The 20,269-nt window shown below is 38.6% G+C and overlaps 1 protein-coding gene across 1 annotated transcript in view; it reads right to left on the bottom strand.

The window, feature by feature from the left end:
- LOC145657477 (NACHT, LRR and PYD domains-containing protein 3-like) overlaps positions 1 to 19,867 on the bottom strand; it is a 51,604-nt gene extending 31,737 nt beyond the window's left edge. The window contains exons 1-7 of the mRNA XM_081712415.1: positions 19,602 to 19,867; positions 15,843 to 15,921; positions 14,308 to 15,406; positions 13,754 to 14,037; positions 13,265 to 13,294; positions 9,929 to 11,720; positions 4,869 to 5,039 (exon numbers count right to left, since the gene is read on the bottom strand). Of these exons, the coding sequence (XP_081568541.1) occupies positions 4,869 to 5,039; positions 9,929 to 11,720; positions 13,265 to 13,294; positions 13,754 to 14,037; positions 14,308 to 14,318 (2,288 nt within the window). The 5' untranslated portion in view covers positions 14,319 to 15,406; positions 15,843 to 15,921; positions 19,602 to 19,867. The remainder of the gene's footprint in view (positions 1 to 4,868; positions 5,040 to 9,928; positions 11,721 to 13,264; positions 13,295 to 13,753; positions 14,038 to 14,307; positions 15,407 to 15,842; positions 15,922 to 19,601) is intronic.
- Between the last annotated feature and the right edge of the window lie 402 nt (positions 19,868 to 20,269).

The following is a 20,269-nucleotide window of genomic DNA, read 5'->3' as shown; positions in this document are numbered from 1 at the left end:
TCTCCTGTTATATACAGAATACAGTGAACAAAACCACCATCAGCAGTCTCCTGTTATATACAGAATACAGTGAACAAAACCATCATCACCAGTCTCCTGTTCTATACAGAATACATTGAACCAAACCACCATCACCAGTCTCCTGTTATATACAGAATACAGTGAACAAAACCACCATCAGCAGTCTCCTGTTATATACAGAATACAGTGAACAAAACCACCATCAGCAGTCTCCTGTTATATACAGAATACAGTGAACAAAACCATCATCACCAGTCTCCTGTTATATACAGAATACAGTGAACAAAACCATCATCACCAGTCTCCTGTTCTATACAGAATACATTGAACCAAACCACCATCACCAGTCTCCTGTTATATACAGAATACAGTGAACAAAACCACCGTCACCAGTCTCCTGTTATATACAGAATACAGTGAACAAAACCACCGTCACCAGTCTCCTGTTATATACAGAATACAGTGAACAAAACCACCATCACCAGTCTCCTGTTATGTACAGAATACAGTGAATCGTGCCACAGAGCTGTCTGTGCCATAACAAGCCAAATATAAAAAGGGGCATATGTAATGGAAGACAGATAGTCATTGAAGATGAAGATGAGGATAACACCATCCTAACTGTGAACATTTATCACAACGGCACCATCATGTTTCAAGGCAGTGAGGCCTCTGCTCTGTTCAGGAAAACTTTACCTTTATCAGAGCAGTAGCAGAAACTGAGAAAGTAACTGAGGAGGAGGAGACTAGTAGCCACGTAGCCCAGGGTTCAGGGGAGGGACGGGAAAACACCTCACAGACCAGCACACCACAGGCCAGACCAGCACAACACAGACAAATGGAGATCACGGTATTCCAGCAAAGAGAAAGTCTTTCTCTCCAGGAAGTTGAGACAATAGAATTCAAACATCTGAGAGGAGAAGTGTTGGAGCTCCAGAAGGACAGAGAGGCTCTCAGGAGGGAGCTCAGTGCAGTCAGAGAGAAAGTACAGCTCAGGGACAATACCATGATCACCCTGAAGGAGGAGATACAGAGACTAAAAGAGAAGAACTACAGTTCAGGGACAGTTCCATGATCACCCTGAAGGAGGAGCTACAGAGACTAAAAGAGATGAGCTACAGCTCAGGGACAGTAGCATGATCACCCTGAAGGAGGAGCTACAAAGTCTAAAAGCCAACCAGCAGACCTCTGATTCTGCACAGCAACACTAAATCAACTCTGAACCACAGACTGCCACACTGAGCCCCGTCCGGTCCATCCACACTAAGTCAGATAAAAAACCTAATATTCCTCCAGATGCAGGCATAGTCATTTTAATTGATTTTAATGGAAAATTCTTAAACGAGGAACAGCTTTTCCCAGGATCTAAAGTTGCAAAAGTTTGGTGTTCCCGAACCAGCAATGCCCTCCAGCTTCTTACACATGCCATCTCAGGTAATCCAAGCCACCCCATTATTTAGAAAGCAAGAGAGTAGCAGAGTAAGAAGAGTAGCACAGACCTCCACAGAGACCTTCCCCTCCTTCAAAATCACCATCTCTACCATCCTGCCCAGTAGAGACTTCCATCCAGCTACAATCCACAAGATAAATGCAGAGATCTCCTGTGGATGTGCACTGTTGGCTAATGTGCACCTGACACACCACTCCAACCTCAGCATCCACAGCCTTCATGACCACGTCCACCTGAACAAGGACACTGTGAGCATCTCTGCCAGCTGCCCAGCAAGCCATCCACAGTAAAGTACACCTGCCATCACCACCCACCCCCAACATGCAGCCCAAACAGCAGACCTACACCTCTGTAGTACAAACTCCACCCTCCACAAACACTACAGAGATGGAGAGATCACACAGATACTCAACCTCATATGTCAAAGTCACAATTCATTAATGAAGAAATAGATAAATAGATAAATGAATTAATAAATAAAAAGACAAATAAATAAATATCACTGTTTATAGGTTAGTCATTACACCATTTTAATATGTATGTTTATATACATGAATTGTACATATTTGTACATATAATTTCAACATATTCCTTCACTTTTACAGGTTTATCTCACTTTGAATCTGTTTGTATTTGTGTTTTTCCTTTCATACTTCATTTAAATAATGAAACCATTATCTGTCTCTCTATGGAACATTCAAGGCATAAAATCATCCATGTTTGGGTACAAAAGTATAAACACTGAATTCACAAATAACACAAAGATAAAGACATTATAAATCTCCATGAAACCTGATGTAAATCTGATATAAATCTGATTCGGTGACTCACTGCCCTTTAAACTACAAGGAAATCCTCCTCATTGCTGTTACACTCCCTGACATTAAAAGAGAGGGAGATTCAGATGAAATCACTATCTGGTAGAAATCAGAACTGTCAAAAATCATAATTCCTCTGAAATTAGAAAAATCACTGAAATACAAATTATATCACTTCAAAAACAAAACTACATCACCCACTGGAACACACAAACCCAAGTACAAAGTAAAATGCAGTATTAACTGGCTATGAAACAGAACATTGTAGCAGACAATCTGCTCAAAGTGACTGATATTAAACACAGAACCACGTTGAGAAAGTCCAGACTCAGTTAACACAGCCTGGCGGTCCAGACCAGCCAATATAAGACATCAGTGTAACAAAGACACTCTAGAGACAGAGCTACACTTTCTCAATGAATGTGAAACATTCAACCAAATACATCAAATATACTTTACAAAATTTGAGATGGTCCACCCCAACTATAAGTATTGATGGTCCACCCCAACTTTAAGTATCTATGGAACACTGACAAACAGGTCAGTGTGTTAGGAAGGATGAAGTGTTCTGCACTTTCTCACTGAATGTGAAACTAATATATATATATATATATATATATATATATATATATATATATATATATATATATATATATATATATATATATATATGCACACTGGACTATGTACTATTAGGCTGTAGGTATCCCATTAGCTAGCAGTACTATTAACAACATCCTCCTTATTCTGTATCAAACGGATTCAAATACATATGAAGGAATCAACATTAGCCACGGTGGCTAATCCCTGATTACTATGTTATTATCCACATAATCTTCCAGAAGGTTTAAATGAAGTGACTAATGGCTGAAAATACACCATTTACTCATAAGACTTTTATCTAAACATTTATTTAGCTAAACTAAAGCTAACAAATAACTAGAATCACAGATAGTTATACTAATGTTCCCCTATGGGGAACTGGATGCCAATTCTTTTAATAGGCAAATCAAATTCTCAGAGAATTAATCAACCTTTCGATCTACCTGACACAAAATATTGGATGTGAACACAAATACACCCCGCCCCCCCACACACACAGAGCATTATATGATACTGTGTCTGCAGGCACCCCCAAATCAGATGTAAGACTTTTTAATACAACTTCCAATGTAATTTAATACCAAATTTGCAGTGAGGATGTACAAAAATGAAATCCGTTTGAATAAATCGTAAATAAATATTATGTTTAAACACTGTCATTGAGGAAAAGATGCTTCAAGATTAATTTTGAAGAGAGACATAAGAACACTGAATAATAAGTGGATAAGAAATTGACACAAAATCTGACAGAAAAAATATATATCTAGTTAACTTGGGCACTTTCTACAAAACATTCTTGCTAGTGAGAGCAGAGTTAGTGAACGGTTACTTCCCTGTAATGTTCATATGTAGCTAGCTAGATAAAGCTGGAGCTAATAAACTGATTTCTGAGAGGACTGCAGACCATATACAAAAATATGTAGAAAGTTACACATTTATAAATCGAGTGAAACATTTTGAGATGAACAGTGTCAGATGAATCAGTCTGACTAGAATTTCCTGTGGAGATCCAATAGCGGTTGCTAGTCACCTGGACTTAGTTTTGGTAACATTGATTAGCTAGCTAGTGTGGTTCCTAGATTTTTCCCACATTCTAATAAATTTATGAAGTACACTTTAAATAGAAAATAAATATGGAGACTCAAAAATTAATGGAAAAGAATAGCTGGTCCAGTATTTATTACATTACATACAAATGTGGCATAGTCCAGAGAATATCTAACAATCACACACAACATCTCCATCGCTATATTCAAACATACATTATTCAATATATGCACCAACCATCACTGAACATACATGCACAAAGAACACCAACCATCAGAGGATATACACACACAGAGCACCACCCATCACTATACAAACATAAACTCAAAGAGGACAATTTAGAATATCCAATCAACCTAACTTCTGTGTTTATGGACTGTGAGAGGAAACCAGAGATCCTGAAGGAAACCTGCACAGATAAGGACTGGAACCCAAGACCCTAGTGCTGAGAGAAACTTCACTGAGGGAGGGACTCAAACCCAAGACCCTAATGCTGATGGGTAAATGAACTGAACACCAAGCCACCATACTGCCTGCCTAACAGCATAACAATAACAACATAACAATATAACAATAATAAATATGATAATAATAATAATAATTCTTCTTCTCTTCTTCTTCTCCTTATTATTATTATTATTATTATTATTATTATTTCTTTATTTTTTACTACTAGTTGTGTAAACCTGATCATGCAGTAAAATGTAACTCTTTGTGGCCACAGTGTGTTCATTTAATGAAATGCAGCTAGTTTCACCAGAAATGTTTTGTCTGGATCTATATAACTTTGTTCCGCAGTACCTTATTTTAACTCTGTTAATGTTGCACTACAAGGCAGTTTTGTAATTTCTTTAAAGAAGAGGAGAATCACATTTGATAAATTGTGCACCATAATGGTTCCATTTAAGAATAAATTAACAGAAACTCACCTGAGAATCTCCAGTTTACAGTGTGAACTCTTCAGTCCAGCACAGAGCTGCTCCACTCCTGAATTCTGCAGGTCATTATTATTCATCTCCAGCTCTCTCAATGTATTTTCTGTTTGTAGAACTGTTGTGAGAGATTTGCAAGACCCTTCAGTGAGATTACAGCCAGATAGTCTGCAAAGAAATACATAGAGTACAAAATGCAGTTCAATCAGAGGATCTACAGACAACACAAAATGAGTTTATGATAATGAAAAGATATTACTAATTGTGTGTGTGTGTGTGTGTGTGTGTGTATGTGTGCGCATGCACAAAATATGAGACACAGGTCATGAACGAAGTCCATGTATTTCTCTTCAAATAGAATGGTGCCACTTGACGGAAGAGCTATTATGATGGTGGCATCACCTGTGTGATGCCATTTCCTGTTTTTGAAATTCCTTCACATGAATAACAGTTTAGGCATTCCAATCTTTACTATTGTCCTATTGTTTATTCATTTTCTGTAACTGCATACAATTCTGATATCAACAATGTCTACAAGTCACAGGAGACTACTCGACCATTCAAAACTTGCTGATGCAGACAACTAACCAAAGCTAAGTGTCTACTAGCTATCAAGTATTTGTATTTCACCATGACTTCAGTCATTTGTTGCTTGTGTTGAGTGCAGCATGTTTAGATTAATCATTACTGATAAATGTATCTATGAGAAGTACAGATTAATCATTAGTGAATTATCTACACTTCTCACAGTTACATTTATCATTAATCATTAGTGATAAACATCACAGGAGACTCTCAGCTTCAGTATGTAAACTACAGAGCTCTGGTTATACAAAAATAAGGTAATAAAATGTGTTGGGGTAAAGGCCAATCGTTATTCTGTATTTTCATGAGGTGATCTGTGATATAATTATAATAGGCTTTAAAGCTCTCTGTAGCAGGTGCAGAGAGGTGCAAGACTGTCTGAAAACATGAATAATGTTTCTGGGGTATCTTAAGGTCAGAGACCTTTTGGGACTCTAAGTGCAGAACTGAGGTTCTGATACAGGCTTCTGTACAAGTCTAAGGCAGATTACTCTGAACTGTTCCTGTGAGAAATAACTTCATTAGTGTTGAAAAAGATCTGTTTTTAAAAGACTTGAAAGCCTCTTTGAGAGTTCTGTGGCTAAGCAAGGTTCATTATCTTACCACAAGGGCAGAGTGATACTGACCTACCACATCATTTTGCAGATGTTTGGTGGTGTGAGTTGAGATCATCTTTGTTTAAAAAAAATCTTCCAATGGGATACAATGGTGTCAAGTTTAACTTGCATAATGATGAATCTCAATTTGCATATATTGAATAATGTATGTTTGAACATAGTGGTGGAGATGTATGTAAAGAAGGTGGGGTGATTACATAATCACTTCTGAAAACTGTATAAAAATATGTGTTGTGTGTGACTGTTAGACATATTCTGGACTATGCCTCGTTTGTAACATTGAGCTCAGAATAAAGATGGGACCGGCTATTCTCTTCAAACGCACCCACACCGTCAGCAGTAGGGTTATCAGCACCAGCTGATAGATGGCCCAGAGCTGCGTTGTTCTGTGAGCAGGGTCTGAATCCACACACGTGCACCGTTATAGGTAAGCAGAAGTCGTGTTTGAAACATTCTGCATAGGTGGTATTAAGACCTTGTCCACAGAGTTTTGTGGTAGGTCTTGGGCGTCTTAAAAGTGCAGGAAGTGAATGGATACGCAGACAGATCTGTTTAAACGTGATTAATATCATCTAATTATAAAATGCATACACGCAAAATATATTAATGAGGTTTTAGTAATAAATACAATAAAGTAACGGATGGAGGTACAGTATATAAAACCGGTGACAGTTACAGCAGTAGAGAGTGTACATATTACAGACACATTAAAATAGTAGCAGTAGGAGAAGGTGGGATTAAAGTATTACAGGATAAGAATATAAACAATGTGAGTGGCGATTAATAGAATTTTGGAATAGTGTAAATTTTCATTTTACTAAAATAAGTTATGGTTAAGTCAACATAATAATTGATGGAATTCAGCGAAGCAAATTAGAAAATAATCATATGGATAGCGATTTGTTAAGTGAGACGCAGGGAGCACGAACACATTTTTGACTTGAGAAAATATATAGAAACTCTGCAGGTGTGGAGTGTTGGCAGTGGCTAGAGTCAATAAATCTTAAATTGTATCAGCTGACTGTTTTAATTTAGATGAAGCTGAGGCTGCATTTCCTCATCTTATCTTAAGGGAGAGAGTAAGGAGGATGTGGAAAAGAATCTGTTGGCTGAAGTGCTTAATTTATTGTTGTCTAGCCAAGTGCCTGGAAGAGCAACAGTTGGGTTGGAGCACTTACTGTGGAAACCGTTTGAACCACTAACATTGATTATGGGAAGCAACGAAAAGGGTTAAAGATTTTTGCAATGACAGACATGAGGAACAGATGATTATAGCCTTCAGTAGGTCAGAAACTCCACCACATATTCTGTGTACTGTCTCTCTGTTACTGCTGCTCTGCTGTGTGTTGTCTCTCTGTTACTGCTGCTCTGCTGTGTCCTGTCTCTCTGTTACTGCTGCTCTGTTGTGTGCTGTGTCCTGTCTCACTGTTCCTGCTGCTCTGTTGTGTGTTGTCTTTCTGTTACTGCTGGTCTGCTGTGTGCTGTGTACTGTCTCTCCGTTACTGTTGCTCTGCTGTGTGCTGTGTACTGACTCTCTGTTTCTGCTGCTCTGCTGTGTGCTGTGTACTGTCTCTCTGTTACTGCTGCTCTGCTGTGTTCAATGTTATGCTTGGGTCATTTGGTATGTTTGGTTCGTGTTGTTCATTGCCTTATCTTTTGCAATCTTGGTTAGTCTGGTTCTTTACATTGATAATTCTCTACCTGGTTAGTGTTTCTTTATGCTTTATCTAATAATAATTCTTCTGTACTTCAGCAATTCCTCACCTCATTTCAGGCTAAACTTTACTACTACATGGTGTTTGGACTAATAAATAGACTTGTACTTGGTGAAATAAATTCAAAATTTTTACCGCTGGTGTGTTGTTTGCAGTGTTTTTTGTTTTCACTTTACGCTACATGTGCTGCTAGGCTGTTACTAGAGTTTATTTGTCTGATACATTTAATTTTTTCACAATGAAGTACTCCAGTCACCTGTCTTATCTCACCTGTCCGATCTCACCTGTCCCATCTCACCTGTCCCATCTCACCTGTCCCATCTCACCTGTCCCATCTCACCTGTCCCATCTCACCTGTCTCATAAATTCTTTGATCTCATAACCTACAGTACATTTAATTACATGCTCAGTTTCTTGTTCCACTCTAGTGTGGTGACTTCAACACACACAGTGTTGTTCCCTCATCTATGCTCCCTGAAAAAGGAAAGCTGAAAAAGAAGCAGCAGCCAGTTTACACACAGCTACTCTATCAGAACCACAGACCCCTGGGTTACTGCACTGGGTGCAGGGGAAGGGGAGGAGGTTAAGACAGGACAGAGCACCACCCATCACTGGACATACATACACACGCAGAGCACCACCCATCACTGGACATACATACACACATACATACATACAGAGCACCAACCATCACTGGACATACATACACACACACATACATACAGAGCACCAACCATCACTGGACATACATACACACGCAGAGCACCAACCATCACTGGACATACATACACACACAGAGCACCAACCATCACTGGACATACATACACACACAGAGCACCACCCATCACTGGACATACATACACATGCAGAGCACCAACCATCACTGGACATACATACACACACAGAGCACCAACCATCACTGGACATACATACACACGCAGAGCACCACCCATCACTGGAAATACACACACACACACACACACAGAGCACCAACCATCACTGGACATACACACACACACACACACAGAGCACCAACCATCACTGGACATACATACACACACACAGAGCACCAACCATCACTGGACATACATACATACATACCTACATACATACATACATACATACATACAGAGCACCAACCATCACTGGACATACACACACACAGAGCACCAACCATCACTGGACATACACACACACAGATCACCAACCATCACTGGACATACATACATACATACATACATACATACATACAGAGCACCAACCATCACTGGACATGCATACATACATACAGAGCACCAACCATCACTGGACATACATACATACATACAGAACACTAACCATCACTGGACATACATGCACATAGAGCACCAACCATAGCTGGACATATACACACACACAGAGCACCAACCATCACTAGACATACATACACACACACACACACACACACACACACACACACAGAGTGCCAACCATCACTGGATATACATACACACGCAGAGCACCAACCATCACTAGACATACATACACACAGAGCACCAACCATAGCTGGACATACATGCACATAGAGCACCAACCATCACTAGACATACATAGATACATACAGAGCACCAACCATCACTAGACATACATGCTCACAGAGCACCAACCATAGCTGGACACACACACACACACACACACACACACACACACACACACACACACACACACACAATGTATATATATTCTCTGTCTCTGTTAAAAAAAAATACAGAGCTCCTTGCTGAACACTCCTGTGTCTTGACTCAGTGTGGCTTTCTGAGTGTTTGCCAGAGAAACCAGTGGGACATTTGAATTACAGAATGACAGTCATGTGTTGCATTCCAACTGGTAGGAAGACACTGCAGTCATTCTGGAATGCACTGGTCTGCTCTTAAGATAAAGGCTTGTCTGTTCTTTAATGTTGTGGCTGTCAGAAAAGCCATTCCCCAAAGTTCACCATTCAAAATATACTTACAGTACAACCTTTTACCACTGGAAATGAAAATTGTTGTTCACTTTGCTCTGACTGAGAAATACATTCACATAATTTGATTAGTTACAGAAGGAGCATCAGTAATAAAAACCTTTAACAATTAAAATTATTAATCCAAAAGATACTTACAGAGCTTGCCTGGTATTTTTCAACACTGGAAGTAATTCCCTCAGTCCTTTATCAGATGGCCTGAATTTCTTCAGCTCAAATTTCTCTTGAATCTCCTCTGACATCAGCAGCACAAACACCAGAGCTGAACACTGTGCAGATGAGAGTGTCTGTGTTGAGAGGTCCCCTGAGTTCAGGAAGGTCTGTATTTCACTTATCAGAGAGATGTCTTTCAGTTCACTCAAGCAGTGGAATAGATTGAAAGTCTTTTCAAAGGATTTTGTTCTCTTGATGGTTTTCTTGATGTAGTTCACAGTCTCCTCTAAACTCTCTTCTTTGATGTCCAGTTCTGGGTGTAGACTTTTCAGGAGCTTCTGATTGGACTCCAGTGAGAGACCGAGGAGGAAACGGAGGAAAAGGTCCAGGTGTCCATTTTCACTCCTCATGGCCTTACCTACTGCTGTCTTGAGCAGATCACACAGTCTGTGTTTTAACTTCCACTTAATTTTCTCCAGTGGGGTTTTAAGGAGTGGGTTGCCTTCATCCCTGAATGTTAGGAACACAAATACAGCAGCAAGAAACTCCTGGAAGCTTAAATGCACAAAGCTGTAGATCTTCCCCTCCTGTTTAAAAATTTGAGTACAAATTCCAGAGTACACTGAAGCCTCACAGACATCGATACCACATTCTTCCAGATCTTTCTCATAGAACAGAAGTTGTCCTTTTTGCAGCTGAAGAAAGGCTAACTTTCCAAGCTTCACAATATCAAGCACCTCTGCTCTTTTTGTCTCAGATGAAACTGCATCGTTAGTGCTTTGCTTTGTGTTGTATTTCTTAGTCTTTTGATCTGTGAAAAACAGCAGGAAATGTAGGTACATTTCTGTCAGAGTTGTTGGAGCATTTTTCATGTCCACACCTTCCTTCAGCATTTTCTGAAACACGGTGGCTGAGATCCTGCAGACAACAGGTATGTGACACAAGATATGAAGGCTTCTTGCAGTCTTAATGTGTGATATAATTCTGCTGGCTTGATCTTCATCTCTGATTCTCTTCCTGAAGTACTCCTCCTTCTGTGGGTCATTGAATCCACGGATTTCTGTAACAGGGTTAAAGTATTGGTCATTTATCTTACTGACTGCTGCAGGTTGTGAAGTGATCCAGAGGAGAGCAGAAGGAAGCAGTTCTCCATTTATGAGGTTGGTTATTAGTTTATCAAGAGTAGTCTTTTCATTCACATTAGATACCTTCTTCTGATGAAGATCTAGAAGAATTCTACTTTCATCCAATCCATCCAGTATGAAAAGCAGCCTATGTTTTTCATTTAATATCTCCTTTTCTTCTCCAGAACAGAGCTCTTTATGGAAGTAAAGAAGTAGTTCTGAGAGGCTGTACTTTTCATCCTTAATCAAGTTCAGCTCTCGAAATGGGAGGTATATGATGAAATCTATGTCCTGGTTGCACTTCTCTTCAGCCCAGTCAAGAATGAACTTGTGTACAGAGACTGTTTTTCCCACTCCAGCTATTCCCAATGTCAGGACTTTAGTACCATGCTTCTTTTTAGTAGACTGCACTTTGAAGAGGTCACTGAGTGTGATTGGTGTTTCTTCTGTTTTGGGGTAGAATTCCTCCACCTGTCTCACTTCATGCTTTGTGTTCACTCCTCCTGTGCATCCTTTGATCATGTAAACTTCAGTGTAAGTGTCTTTTATAGGCACACGATCACATTCTAGTGGAGCCTCCTCATACAACTTCTCAAATTTTTCCTTATATTTTATTTTCATTCTCCTACTACTGAGATCACTTTTTCTTCCACCTGTTAAAAAGTGGGAAGAAAACGTTGTGATTCATATAGCCTGTGAATAAGAAAAGTGCCTGTTTAGTATAGTTTCAAAATGTTAACTTTATATCATGTTCTCTCTGAAGTTTGTTTATCACTGTAGAGTAGAATAACTATCAGTAGTAGTAACAAATAAGGAGACATCAAAAAGACTCCAAATGAGAGTCAAAGTTTTGATTATTGTTATGAGATAGAACATTCTGTAATGGCTCAGTGAGTCCTTAACTGAATCAAGCTGGATTTTAGTTCTTACTTTCTGCAGCTTTGCTTTGTCTTCTCTCTTTGGTCAGTGCTACCTCCATTAGTTTATAACCACGGAGTGTGTACAGGGCTTTACTTGTGCACTAACTGTCTTATGTATGCTGGGCTGTAACAGGTTATATATGTCTACCAGTGTTCAGTGTGTTAATGAAGAAGTACTGAAACACTAAGGGAGAGGTGATGTGTCTACCAGTGCTCAGTGTGTTAATGAAGAGATGCTGAAACACTAAGGGAGAGGTGATGTGTCTACCAGTGCTCAGTGTGTTAATGAAGAGGTACTGAAACACTAAGCGAGAGGTAATGTGTCTACCAGTGTTTAGTGTGTTAATGAAGCGGTACTGAAACACTAAGGGAGAGGTGACGTGTCTACCAGTGCTCAGTGTGCTAATGAAGAGGTACTGAAACACTAAGGGAGAGGTGACGTGCCTACCAGTGCTCAGTGTGTTAATGAAGAGGTGCTAAAACACTCAGGGAGAGGTGTTGGGTCTACCAGTGGTCAGTGTGTTAATTAAGAGGTACTGAAACATTAAGGGAGAGGTGAAGTGTCTACCAGTGCTCAGTGTGAAGAGGTATTTTGTTCTTCATTGTTTGTATTGTTTCTGCTGTGCTGGATATCAACCAGAGGAGGACTCCCCCCATTATTTGTTTTGTCTCCCCTGAATGAGATTTGTTATCAAAAGAGCATAAATGAACATGATGCGTTTAGGCTGGGGAGAGATTTCTCACTACTATTGTGCTTTAACCTTCACAGTTCTGGTATGTAATAGAATTATTAAAAAAAAAAAAGTTTGTGCCGCCTTCAATAAAGATTTAAGTAGCTAGATCCAGGAAACTGCAATTCTTTTAGACTGTGTAATTATATTAACAGGTGTAACAACATTAAAGCTGTGCAGTAATTTTGAGATTTAATTATTGCCTGAACTATAATGTTGTGCAGTATCTGAGGGACTGTTTAATAACTGCAGTCTGACAGAAGTGTATGTAATGTATGTGATGTGTGTATGTGAATGATGTGAATGAGTAGTGTGTGTATGTGAATGATGATAGTAGTGTATGTGATGTATATGAATGATGACAGTAGTGTATGTGATGTGAGTATGTGAATGATGACAGTAGTGTATGTGATGTATGTCTGTGAATGACGACAGTAGTGTATGTGATGTGTGTATGTGAATGATGGCAGTAGTATATGTGATATTCATGTTGTTTAAAGTTGTAATATAATCTCATGCCTAAAGGTGTGACTGGGTTGAATTTACCTGCTGGAGTCTTAGCAGTCTTCTCTCCACCTGTGAGAGAAGACATCAGAGTAAAGAACAGAAAATATAAAACACAAAACCTACTTTATTAACTGTGAGTCCTGTGTGCATTTTTTGGTTGTGACTGCTATGTTTGAGAAGACCTGGACATTTGTTATTATGCATTTTGTAAATTATACAGTCTGTGCCAAACACATTGTTCATCATTACTGGACTACATTTGTGATTTGCTCATGTTTAAACTGAGACTGACATCACTTTTCTCATTGTTGCTAATGAACATTTCTTATTCAAAACATATTGTTTGCAATGTTTGTTTATTAATATACCAGATTATTTTGAATTTTGTCTCATTCTACTTTGTAAATTAACTAAGCATTGTTTTCAACTTCACTCTTTGTCTATTGAGTTCACTAACAAAACAAAACCAAATGCTATGAACATATAAAATCCTGAAATAGTGAGTTTAAAAAGTGAACATGATTTCACCTGCTTTATTTTCACTGTGTTGGATTCTCAGGGTTTCAGCCAGTTGGTTGTGGTTCATCTTCTTCAGGGTGATCAGTGTGATCTTCACAGCTCCATCTGGGTCATATTTCTGCACCATCTTGTCCACAGTATCAAGTCTGTCTGTATTCTCCAGATGAGATTTTGGGATGCGTTTGTCATCTTCTACATTGTTGGTCAGATGCCACTGGAACTTCTTTAGGTCCTCTATCTTCAGCTCCTCTAGAATGTCCAGCAGTAGTTTTGAAATGTTGTCCATCCTGACTCTAGACAACAGACTCCAGATTACTGAAGGTTCACAAACATGTTCAATGGTTTATGTTCACAGTGCAGGAATAGACAGAGGAGTGAATGTGAGTGTGTTGGGTGAAGTGTGCTGTGTGAGGGATGTGGAGAGGAGTGAATGAGAGTGTGTTGGGTGAAGTGTGCTGTGTGAGGGATGTGGAGAGGAGAGAATGTGTGTTGGGTGAAGTGTGCTGTGTGAGTGATGTGGAGAGGACTGAGTAAAGTGTTGATGTGTGTTCACTGGGTTTTACCTGTTTGTCATCTCTCACTACCACTGTGTGGGTCTGTTATGAAAACACTGATAGTCTGAGGTCATACAGTCTGCTTGTTTTACTCTGAATACACATATTTAAATTCACATTTAAATTAGTGGGGCAGTTATTGATGATCTGCCCATCACTAATGTCACATGACTATAATAGATTATTTATTTTTACACAAATGGCACCATGGACATTGAAATGCCCATCAGTGACCACAAGATGGCAGTATAGAAACACATTTACAGACAGAAAAACATTGATTACGAAACAGCCTTACTGGTGGGGAAGGAGTTAATAGGCTTTCACAATTAAGAAAAAGCATTGGAATGTTACTGAATAAGATGTGAAATTCCGAGTGATACAATGAGATGATTTTCAAAGTTGTGTGATACACAAAATCAAACTATATATTTAGTTATCAGAGAACAGGCCTGTGAGGGTGAGATGGGAGTGATCACAGAACAGACCTGTGAGGGTGAGATGGGAGTGATCAGAGAACAGGCCTGTGAGGGTGAGATGGGAGTGATCAGAGAACAGGCCTGTGAGGGTGAGATGGCAGCCCACAGACAGCCCACAGACTGCTGCTGGAAGGAGAACCAACCAACATGGAGGACCAGATGTGACAGGGATACAGACACTACACTGCCATACACCCAATCAACATGGAGGACCAGACTGTATGTGTATGTGTATGTGTATGTGTAATCAGACTGTATGTGTAGTACTGTAGACTGAGGTATGACCTGCACAATACTAATGGATGTGCCTTACAGTGCATTTGCACTGTTCTGGTGCAGACACACAGCACACAGCCCACCCAATACACAACACATAGCCCATGGGCCAGATTCACAATACACAACACAACTAACAGCCTGTGGGTCTGACAGCCCAGTGACACTCAAACTGACTCAACAAAAAATATATATAAAAATGATGTATTCTTACTCAAATTCATCACAAATTCAATGAGACAGTTTAATGAATATGTGAAACAGTGCCCCTAGTGATTAGTTTCAAACATTGGAATTGTTCTCCTGACTTGTTTTCTCTTGGTTGTTCATGACCAATCTGAAACAACATTCAACTGAAACACAGCAGCAATAAACAGGTTAATCCACATTATTTCAGAGGTTGACACGTGTTTATCAAAAAGAAGTAGTAGTTACGAGTAAAAAATGTTGATCTTAAACACAGGAAATTTAACCCAGAAACAAATATGTGAGGAAGTATGTAAACATGTAATGAAAATGTTTGTGGCTCTGTTATAGGTGTCTGCGTGAACTCGACCCTTGGTACAATCGTTATGAAAATCTGACAATTGTGATGGAGTTACCCAGTAAGAAAACTGATTTATCGAGGATTTAATAAGGATTCATTTGTTCACACACATTTACAGACACTCTTCTCCAGAGTGGCTTACATGTGTATCAGTGTGACAGTACGTGTGCACCCTGTGAATCAAATGCAAGATGTAGGTGTTACTAGCACCCTAATTTCTTTACTTAAGGTCAGAGCCTTACCTGAGTTACAGGAGACCACACAACCAGCAGAGTCTTGGTAAATGTCTTAGTTTATCTGTTATGGTGCATCTTTGCAGACCTGTAGATAACAACAGAGAAATTCTGTATGAAGATTTCAGAAAGTGTTAGTGTCTTGAGGGGGATCAAAAGACTGTATGTTATATCCAGTATATACACACATACAGACAGTAAAGACAGCTATATATCATATACAGTATATACACACATACAGACAGTAAAGACAGCTATAGATCATATACAGTATATACACACATACAGACAGTAAAGACAGTTGTAAGTCATTTCCAGAATATACATACAGACAGTAAAGATACATGTATGTCATATACAGTATATATACACACATACAGACAATAAAGACAGTTGTACGTCAAATACAAGTATATACATACAGACAGTAAAGACAGCGGAATGTAATATGCAGTATGTACATACAGACAGTAAAGACAGCTGTAAGTCAGATACACATACATATAAACACACAGACAATAAAGACAGGTGTATGTCATATACAGTATAAACATACATAAAGACTATAATGACAGCTGTATGTCACATACAGTACATACATACAGACAGTAGACAGCTGTATGTCTTATACAGTATATACACACAGACAGTAAATACAGCTGTATGTCATTTACAGTATATACATACAGACAGTAAATACAACTGTATGTCAAATAATGTATAATGTCACGTTCAGTCCCTTCCATCTTCCGTGTTCCGTGTTTTCCTTGTCTTGTGTTTCGTTCCGTTCCATAGTTTCGTTTTGTGCTCACCTTGTTTGATTGCTTACACCTGTCCCTCGTTTCTAGTTTTGGTGAAATTCATGCATTTAATCCCTGTTGTGTGCCTTGGTTGTTGCTGTTCATTGTTTGAATGATTTGTGTATGTGTTTAGTTCATTGAATGTTTGCATGTTTATTTTTATGGTTTTGTTGGTTTGTACTCCGTGTTTCTTAGCCATGAGTTTTCCCTAGCCTTAGTTATAGCCTGCTTCCCAGTTTGCCTTCGTGTGTTTATTTTGTCTACTTATATATCCCCGTGCTCTCCGTGTTGGCTCTTTGAGCCTAGACTACGATAACAACTCTGATTTTGGATTTGGGCATAATAAATCTCGCTCCTCTCCGCACATGCGTCCGCCTCCTTATCGCTCAACATTACATATAAATATACATACAGACTATAAAGACAGCGGTATATTATATACAGTATATACATCACACATCCAGACAATAAAGGCATACTGTATATAAACATATACAGACAATAGAAGACAGCTGTATGTCATATACATTATATACATGCAGACAGTAAAGACAGCTATGTCATATACAGTATAAATATACAAACAGACAATAGACAGCTGTATGTCATATACAGAATATATATCATACATACAGACAGTAAAGACAGCTATGTCATATACAGTATGAACATACATACAGACAATAAACAGCTGTAGGCCATACATTATACATACGGACAATAAAGACAGCTGAGTGTCATATACAGTATAAAGAATACATAAAGACTGTAATGACAGCTGTATGTCACATACAGTACATACATACAGACAGTAAAGACAGCTGTATGTCTTATACAGTATATACACACAAACAGACAATAAAGACAGCTCTATGTCATAACGTATACACATACAAACCGACAGTAATGGTACCTGTAGGCCATACATTATACATACGGACAATAAAGACAGCTGAGTGTCATATACAATATATACACACAGACAATAAACACAGCTGTATGTCATATACAGTATATACATACAGACAGTAAAGACAGCTGTATGTCGAATACTGTATAAATATACATAAAGACAATAAAGACAGCCGTATGTCATATACAGTATATACATACAGACTGTAAAGACAGCTATGCAATATACAGTATAAACATAAATACAGACAGTAATGGTAGCTCTATGTCATATACAGTATATACATCACACATCCTGACAATAAAGACAGTTGTATGTCATATACTGTATATAAACATATAAAGACAATAGAAGACAGCTGTATGTCATATACAGTATATACATACATACAGACAATAAAGACAGCTGTATGTCATATACAGAATATACATCATACATATAGACAGTAAAGACAGCTGTGTCACAGTATATCCACACATACAGACACTAAAGACAGCTGTATGTCATATGCATTATATACACAGACAGTAAATACAGCTGTATGTCAAATACAGTATATATGTAGACAGACAATAAAGACAGGTGTATATCATATACAGTATATACATGCATACTGTGGTGGAAATTCAATGAAACAGGGAGTCAGATGTGGATAATAAACAGACAATAAAGACAGCTGTATGTCATATACAGAATATATTTACAGACAGTAAAGACAGCTGTATGTCATATACTGTATAAACATAGATGATTTTCTGGATATACGGCTTGTACTTTGAATTACATCTATGGACTACGTGTGTTCTCTAATAAACTGCATTCCCCATACTGTGACTCTGTCTCCGCTTGCGCTCAGAACATTTCAAAGACATATGGAAAGTTCACATAAATTTCTAAAGAGGGACTCTCAGAACTGTTCAGGTTGCGGAACCTGTTACATTCACTGAGGGAAACTGTGGATTCATAGTCCACACAATCAAATATCTTGTAGGATACATTAGAATTAATAAAGAATATTTTCCTTATTTGAGTTTGGTCTTGTTGCAACACTTTGTACAGGAAAGGTTCAAATCCAGTAGTCCAGGTATGTGGACTTTCCTGCAGATCTAGGTATTCTTGGATGTGAATTTGTCCTTAAGTTCATTCTGAACTTGTCCAGAATGCAGCAGCATGACTGGTCTTCAATTTTCTGAAGTTCACATTACTCCACTGCTGTGCTCCTTTCATTGACTTCCAGTAGCTGTACGCATCAGATTTAAAGCCTTGATGCTTGCCTACAAAGTCAAAAATGGACCAGCCCCTTCATACAGGAGGTCAATGGTCCTTGATTCGTACCTTGAGTACTTCGAACCTCAAGTAAGGTTTGGCTTGAAATACCGTGCTTCAGGTCTCATGGAAGACAAGCAACTAGACTATTTTCTGTCCTGGCTCCAAGATGGTGGAATAAACTCCCACTTGCTGTCCGGACAGCAGAGTCCCTTGCAGTCTTCAACCGCAGACTGAAGACCCAACTATTTGTGGAATATTTAAATGACAACTGACCCTGAGTAAATTAATACTTATTGTAGGGTATTGTTTATTACACTGATGTTGTTTAACAAACCCTAGCACTTATTGTGTATTACACTTATCATTGTTTAAGATAGACCTTATGTATTTTGTACTTGTAGGCATCAGCAGTGATCCCTGTATTCTAGATCATTGGTATCTTGGACTCTAACCTACTGTACTGGCTAGGATGTTTTGTATGAGTAAATGACAAAGCAATTTTGCAAGTCATTCTGGATAAGAGCATCTTCTAAATACTATAATTACTGTAAATGTAAATATGATAGGCTTTCTGAATCTGGCCACATGGTTGGTTTTAGGAATCTGGCCGTATGATTGGTATTAGGAATCTGGCCATATAATTGGTATTAGGAATCTGGCCGTATGACTGGTTTTAGGAATGTGGCTAATGATTGGTATTAGGAATCTTACTGAAAGCCATAATTAATTACAGAGAGAAATACACAAGATTACAGCAATATCTATGAAGCATGGGAGCAGTGTTACCTTTACTGTTCAGTCTATAAGTCTTCAGGAAGAATGTCTGGATCTGTCTTCATCAGGATGTCCAGATTAATTAATTGTCAACACACTCACTTTAGCTACTGTTTCACTACTGAGTTTTCACTACTGTAGCAACATAACTGACCAATTGTTGATCATAACTGTTTATTACTACTATAAACACACCTGTACACACACTGTCTATTTCTTCACTGGAGTCCACCTGTACACATGCTCTGTTTCTTCACTGCAGTCCATCTGTACACACACTCTCTGTTTCTTTCCTGTTATGATCTGAACGATAATCTAGTTGCACCTTTTTTTTCTCTTTAGAAGGAGCCAAACCAGTATGAGCACATTTCAGTCCCATAACATCACAAGAGTGGAAGTACAAGTCTTGTTGTGAATATCATATCTCCCTCCATGTGTGTGTTTATACCATATGTCCATCTGTGTGTGCGTGTTGGGAAAAGAAGGAAGACACTAGAGCAGACATGGTGAGAACAGAAGACACAGGAAGACATGGAAGCAGATGCAGAAAACAAGAGAGAAACAACCATGATCACAGAGACAGACACAAATACAAATATGTAAACACCATGAATACTGTAAGAGGTGTATTAACACTGCGGGTGTTAACATCACTGTACAAGTGTTTAGATAACATTGGA

Source organism: Electrophorus electricus, chromosome 1, assembly GCF_041902795.1.
Source record: "Electrophorus electricus isolate QZ-2024a chromosome 1, ASM4190279v1, whole genome shotgun sequence".
NCBI lineage: Eukaryota > Metazoa > Chordata > Actinopteri > Gymnotiformes > Gymnotidae > Electrophorus > Electrophorus electricus.
Note: the sequence above shows the minus strand (reverse complement) of the source record. Positions and strands in the feature narration are given on the sequence as shown.